The sequence below is a fragment of the Solanum verrucosum genome, unplaced genomic scaffold (assembly GCF_900185275.1).
Source record: "Solanum verrucosum unplaced genomic scaffold, falcon-dt-bn FXZP01000199.1, whole genome shotgun sequence".
NCBI classification, from domain to species: Eukaryota; Viridiplantae; Streptophyta; class Magnoliopsida; order Solanales; family Solanaceae; genus Solanum; species Solanum verrucosum.
In genome coordinates this window covers 459387-466468 of record NW_026020049.1, presented here as the reverse complement: position 1 = coordinate 466468, position 7082 = coordinate 459387, and the positions used below count along the sequence as shown (strand labels likewise).

At 31.1% G+C, this 7082-nt stretch overlaps 1 protein-coding gene, 1 long non-coding RNA gene and 1 pseudogene across 3 annotated transcripts; 2 read left to right on the top strand and 1 right to left on the bottom strand.

The window, feature by feature from the left end:
- The first annotated feature begins 647 nt into the window (after nucleotides 1-647).
- Nucleotides 648-1963, top strand: LOC125823044 (probable xyloglucan endotransglucosylase/hydrolase protein 23; annotated as a pseudogene). The gene is made up of 3 exons (XR_007442685.1): nucleotides 648-967; nucleotides 1042-1235; nucleotides 1327-1963. The product of XR_007442685.1 is annotated as a probable xyloglucan endotransglucosylase/hydrolase protein 23 (transcript).
- On the bottom strand, nucleotides 764-5968 carry LOC125823049 (uncharacterized). Its single transcript, XR_007442686.1, has 2 exons — nucleotides 5833-5968; nucleotides 764-835 (listed from the first exon to the last, which is right to left on the bottom strand). It is a non-coding gene; the product is annotated as an uncharacterized LOC125823049 (long non-coding RNA).
- LOC125823047 (probable xyloglucan endotransglucosylase/hydrolase protein 23) lies at nucleotides 5673-6882 on the top strand. Its single transcript, XM_049502459.1, has 3 exons — nucleotides 5673-5964; nucleotides 6062-6255; nucleotides 6336-6882. The coding sequence occupies exons 1-3, from the start codon at nucleotides 5698-5700 to the stop codon at nucleotides 6730-6732; spliced, it is 858 nt and encodes a 285-aa protein (XP_049358416.1). The 5' UTR covers nucleotides 5673-5697; the 3' UTR covers nucleotides 6733-6882.
- The last annotated feature ends 200 nt before the right edge of the window (nucleotides 6883-7082 follow it).

Here is a 7082-nt window from a genome sequence, read left to right as displayed (position 1 = left end):
GTGTACACGATAAAGAAATGAAATTAAAAAGGCCAATCGAGGAGCAAAAGTTACACAAATGTAGTAGAACTGTGGGATTATATGCACATCTTGAATTGAAATTTGTAAAAAGCCAGCTGGTTGGTCCACAGATAATATAGCCACGCTATATAATCCCTTGCTAGACAAATATTTTAAGGCGGTAATTAAACCCAACTAGTAGAAATAATACAATGTAGGTACACTTGAATAAACAAAGGGAAACAATACACAAGTTGAAGTAGTTCCAATGATCAACGAGAGTTGTAGTAGAGTGATAAATACTTTTTCATTTTTAATTGGAAGTTTTAGATTCGAATCTCCGGGGTATATAATCGTTTTTGTTAGAGATCCTATTCGATTTGAGATTTTTCAATGCGAATTTAGATTTAGTGTGAGGGTTGGAAAGACTCACCATATATGTATGGGCTGTCACTTAGCTTTGATGCCATCATTTTTAATCCTGTTTCCAGCTCAATATATGCTCAAATCTTTTTTTCCTGCTTTCGGTTTTACTTTGAACCTTCCTCTTTATTTCCTTAAGCCTAACCCCACACGCTCTAGCTACTTCTTTGTTGCTGACGTGGGGTGGTATAAACCCTTATAAAACCTCACTCCAACTCTAATTCATCCAACAAATTAAAGTTTGAAATCTTTAGAACTAAACATGGCTTCTTCTTCTTCTTTTTCTTCTAAGTTAATACTTTTGATGTGTTTTATGATCAGTGCTTTTGGCATTGCAATTGCAGCCAAGTTCGATCAAGAATTCGACATCACATGGGGTGATGGCAGAGCAAAAATACTCAACAATGGCGACCTCCTAACTCTCTCACTTGACAAAATCTCTGGCTCTGGTTTTCAATCCAAGAATGAATATCTCTTTGGTAAAATTGACATGCAGCTCAAACTTGTCCCTGGAAATTCTGCGGGAACCGTCACTGCCTACTATGTAATTCCCTTATTTTCTTAAATGATTTTTGAGTTGAAATGTAATTGAACTTCTTTTTTTAAAATTTATTGCAGTTGTCATCACAAGGACCAACACATGATGAGATAGATTTTGAATTCTTGGGAAACCTAAGTGGTGATCCTTATACTCTCCATACTAATGTATTTAGCCAAGGCAAAGGAAACAGAGAACAACAATTTCATCTTTGGTTTGACCCTACTGCTGATTTCCACACATATTCAATCACTTGGAATCCACTACGCATCATGTAAGTAATTAAAGATTCGATCTTTCTTCAAAAATATGTGACTTTTTAAATCAAATCTTGATTTGGGGTTATCTTATTTTTGGTTTAACAGATTTTATGTGGACGGAACGCCCATTAGAGAATACAAGAATAGCGAATCAATGGGAGTTTCATAGCCGAAGAACCAAGCAATGAGGATTTACTCGAGTCTTTGGAATGCGGATGATTGGGCTACAAGAGGAGGACTTGTCAAGACTGATTGGAGCCAAGCACCCTTTAGTGCTTCTTACAGAAACTTCAATGCAAATGCTTGTCTTCCCAGTTCTCCATCTTCTTGCAATTCCAATACTACAACTTCAACAAGCAATTCATGGTTGAATGAAGAGTTAGATAACACAAGTCAAGAGAGGCTCAAATGGGTGCAGAAGAATTACATGGTTTATAATTACTGCACTGATTCTAAACGATTTCCACAAGGATTTCCAGAAGATTGTCTTCAGAATAGCTGAGCATTTACAGTGAAATTTTTTGTATTCTTTTACTTATGATCTATAAAACTATTATATTGATTCTTTTATTGTTCTGCACCAACCAGTAGCAGAGGATTACAAACATCTTAATTCTTAGTTTTGTTACTAAGGGATCGTTTGGTGAAATTACACCATGTGTTTACCCCAAGTTTTCTTAGAAATATTTGACTATTTCAAAAAATATGATTTATTTCCATAAGTTCTAAAAACTATTAAAAACATCCATAAATTTATATTATCTATTTATAGTGAATATGTTCAATTAAAAAATAACCTTATAACATAATTGATAACAATCAACAACAACAAAATAACAATATATGCAAGAACAATACATTAATCACATATTCAAACTTGTCATTGATTCGGTTATAATTATAATCCATTAGAAACAATTTGTTCTTTTTTCTCAATTTTGTCACTCCAATTAGAATTCGAACTCTTCAGGAGGAGGTGGTAACAACCTATTCCTTAATATAATCTTCCCACATTCTACGGACAATCTCTTCCCTACAAGCTTTCATTTTTAGATCAGATGACAGAGAAGGTGAAACAATATTGTTACTTTGAGTCGATTGTTCGTCATCTTCAACAGTAACCATATCATCACGTTTATGTTCATTGAATATTTCTTCACTGTTTTGATTTTCACGCAAAAGAATTATTTAATACGGCACAATCAACTACTACTTTCACTTGCATGCCTAAATCATAGTTGTTCATGTCTTGTCGTACGTAGTATTCTGAATCTACTTTTCCATGCACCAAATGTTCTTTCAATTACATTACGCAAAGAGACATGTTTATAGTTAAATAACTCTTTGTCATGCTTAGGCTCTCTTTCACTTTCCTTGTAGTCCTGCAAATAATATCACATTCCTTTGTTACTTAATAGATAGAGATGTTTAATATGGTTGGTGAGCATGTTGTTTAATAGATAGAGGAGTAATCTTGTTATTTATTGGTAGTAATAGATAGATATGGTAGATACAAAATAATGGAAATCTATATATTATAATAAAGCTGGATATGAAAACGGTGACGTGGCGCTCTCTAAGGGCTTGATTCTTATTTATTTTTTTTGTGGGTTTTTTTTGGCATTTTTCTCTTATTTCTTTCAATTATTTTATTTTCTTACCTCTTCAATTACATAAAATTTTCTCTTAATAAATATTAATAATGTTCATAACTCCTAACTTTTCATATTCATAACCCTCAAATAATTTAATATACAAATTTATGACATCTAAAAATCACACTTATAAAAACCTATTTTGAGATACATGTGATGATTTTTTTTTTAAACATTTTTCCTTATTCTTCATCTTATATCTTTTTTGTTGGTTAATGGATCTGATTTTGCAGGAGAGATCTATAATGAAGATTGTTAGATATTTTTGTGCAGTTCGATTTTACAAGGTAAAACTATTTGATGTGCCTAATATAGTTATCACTTTTTCTATGTTGCAATTATATATTCAATATTATTATTTTTGATTCATGATAATATGAATCACAATTTTTTTTTTAATTTTTTTTTTTAGTTTTTCTCTTTGCTTCTCTTTGTAGTTTATAGAGATTTTTTTTCTTCTTTTTGTAGTTTTTGGAGCATTATGTTATGTTATGTTGATAATAAGATCCTTCCTTTATCTTTAACTCATAATTAAATAATTTTTAAAGTTTTATTTGATTAGTTAACTTCATTTTTATATTTTGTTGTTGTTGTTGTTGTAGTATGGTTAACTTATTTTGTTTTCATGTCAGGATATTTTTGAAAATAGAAGCTGAAAAAAAGTCCAACACATACATGTATGCTACTTAATAAAGCATGTATATATAATTTTGCAGTCATGTAAATCAACTTTTAATAATTATTATGATAGAACATGAGAATATAAAGTTAATTCATAATTTTTATAATATTGTATAATTTATAAAAAAAGAAGAAGATGTTTATTGATATGAAACTTTGTAGTCTTCATATTTTTAGTTTTTTTTATTATTATTAATATTAGAAGTTCTCAAGTTTTGGAGATTTTCAGAGATCACTATTACAATCTGTTTGGTCAGAAATTGAAATACAAAAGTATTTGTTTAAGATAAAAATGATTTAGTGAAGTTGTTCTCTCTCAATCTACTTTCTTTACCAACATAAGGAATATCTAGATAAAAGAAAAGTGGTGTAGCACATCTCTTTGGCCAATAATCTTATTTATCTTTTTATTTTCTCATTTTTTTGACAAATTTTCTACTTATTTATTTCTTATTATTGTACAGAAATGAATGTATCAATTACTACTCCTTCATTGATTCATGTTTTTTAATATAAAAATTTGTGTATCTTTATTGTACTCACCATGATTTACCACAAATGTATCTTTATTTATTTATTTTTATTATTGTGTCACTTATACAAAAAGAAAGTCACGTAATTTATATTTGAGTAAATTTAATATTGTTGATTGAACCAATAATGTTGCTATAAGAATCATTGAATTTATATGAAACTATAATAATTAGATTGTCAATTAACAACGTTCATATTTTCAACTTTTTTATCAGTATGAAAATTTCTTTTTAGCAATTTTTCTGAATAAGTAATATCAAAGTCATATTTTTATTTGTGTTTCTCTCTTTTATTATATTATTTATTAAAACATTTATCAAATAGTAAAATTAATTATTTAAATTTTTTAAAAAAGTTTTTCTTATAACCGCGCGAAGTGCGGACAAGTACACTAGTTTTTTATAAAATATAAAAGTTTGGGGGTGATTTTTGAATTTTTCAAAATTCTCAAGTACTATAACATGACCCAAAAAATAGTTTTTTCTAGTATTTGGGAACTTGAGATACTTGACAAATACATTTGCCAAGTTATGTAGCAAAACACCGCTGGCCAAGTGTTTTCAAATTTTTTTCCAAGTTTATTTGGGGCCAAACAAGTCCTATATCTCTTGTTATATTTTCGGTCTAAATATACCACCTTCTGTTATACTTTTGGTCCAAATATTTCATTATACTTTGACTCAAATTTATTCTCGATCTTAACAAAACAAATATATTTCAAGCTGAGAATCAAATAACTTGCTCTGAATTTTAAATAATTTGATTTCTTTTTAAGTCCATTAGGTGATACCATTTCTAGTATTCTGGATACCATATAGTGCAGGGGAACTTTTGCCTATTTTCTAATATTTTTGTTGTTTGAACATGGATGATCATGGTTAGTAAAATATTGATCAATGAACAAAATGCAAATGCACAATGGAAAGTGTACACGTTAAATAAATGAAATTAGAAGGCCAATCGAGGAGAAAAAAATTACCCGAATGTATTAGGAGTACAGCCGGGCCGGATTAGATGCATATCTGAATTGAAATTTGTAAAATGTCAGCTGGTTGGTCCACAGATAATATTGCCACGGGATATAACCTCTTGCTAGTCAAATACCTTAAGGCGGTACTGTAGGTACACTTGAATAAACAAAGGGACCAATACACAAGTTTAACTAGTTCCAATAATAACGAGAGTTATAATGGAATGATAAGTATTTCTTCATTAAATTTCAAATTTGAGTCTCACCTTTGTTACAGAGCCTTTATCCTCCAATGTGGGATTTCCCAATGCGAATTCAGATTTAGTAAGGCTTTGATATAAATATCGAACACCAAATTAAAAAAAAAAAAAAAAACTAGTTCCAATGAGAATGATAGTGCGAGTCTTGGAAAGACTGACCATATATGGGCTGTCACTTAGCTTTGATGCCATCATTTTTTATCCTGTTTCCAGCTCAATCTTTTTTTCTTGCTTTCTGTTTTACTTTGAACCTTCCTCTTTATTTCCTCATGCCTATCCCCACACGCTGAGGACTGAGGTGGGCTGGTATAAACCCTTATAAAACCCCATCTACCTATTCAATTCAAATTCATCCAACAAACTTTGAAATCTTAAAATGGCTTCTTCTAAGTTAGTACTTGTAATGTGTTTTATGATCAGTGCTTTTGGCATTGCAATTGGGGCCAAATTCGATCAAGAATTCGACATCACGTGGGGTGATGGCAGAGCAAAGATACTCAACAATGGGGACCTCCTTACTCTCTCACTTGACAAAATTTCTGGCTCTGGTTTTCAATCCAAGAATGAATATCTCTTTGGTAAAATTGACATGCAGCTCAAACTTGTCCCCGGAAACTCTGCTGGCACTGTCACAGCTTACTATGTAATTTCCTTAATTTCTTTTCTTATATAATTTTTAAGCTACATGTTTATTGAGTTGAAATGAAACTGAACTCTTTTTGTTTTGGAATTTATTGCAGTTATCATCACAAGGAGCAACACATGATGAGATAGATTTTGAATTCTTGGGAAATCTAAGTGGTGATCCTTATACTCTCCACACTAATGTATTTAGCCAAGGCAAAGGAAACAGAGAGCAACAATTTCATCTTTGGTTTGACCCTACTGCTGATTTCCACACATATTCAATCACTTGGAATCCACAGCGCATCATGTAATTAAGTAGTTAAAGATTCAATCTTTATTCAAATTTAACACATTCTTTTGGAATAAATCTTATTTTTGATTGAACAGATTTTATGTTGATGGAACGCCGATTAGAGAATACAAGAATAGTGAATCAATGGGAGTTTCATATCCTAAGAACCAAGCAATGAGGATATACTCGAGTCTTTGGAATGCAGATGATTGGGCTACAAGAGGAGGACTTGTCAAGACTGATTGGAGCCAAGCACCCTTTAGTGCTTCTTACAGAAACTTCAATGCCAATGCTTGTATTCCCAATTCTTCATCTTCTTGCAATTCCAATACTACAACTTCAACAAACAATTCATGGTTGAATGAAGAGTTAGATAACACAAGTCAAGAGAGGCTCAAATGGGTGCAGAAGAATTACATGGTTTATAATTACTGCACTGATTCTAAGCGATTTCCACAAGGATTTCCAGCAGATTGTCTTCAGAACAGCTAAGCATTTACAGTGAAAAATAGTGTATTCTTTTATTTATTGTACTGATTCTTTTATTGTTCTGCATCAACAAGAAGATGCATTAATTATTGAGGATTAGAAACATCTTATTATTGTATTGACAATGAAATAGATATATTCTTTTATAGCTTAGTGTTTTGGATATGAAAAATTATGCTACTACAGCTCTTTTGCAAAGTACAAAAGAGGTGAATTGGCATCATTTTTAAAAGTCCTATCTAAATTGATGAGAAGGCGGGAGAAAAGTCCAATACTACAACTTCAACTAACAGTTCATGGTTGAATGAAGAGTTAGATAACACAAGCCAAGAGAGGCTCAAATGGGTGCAGAA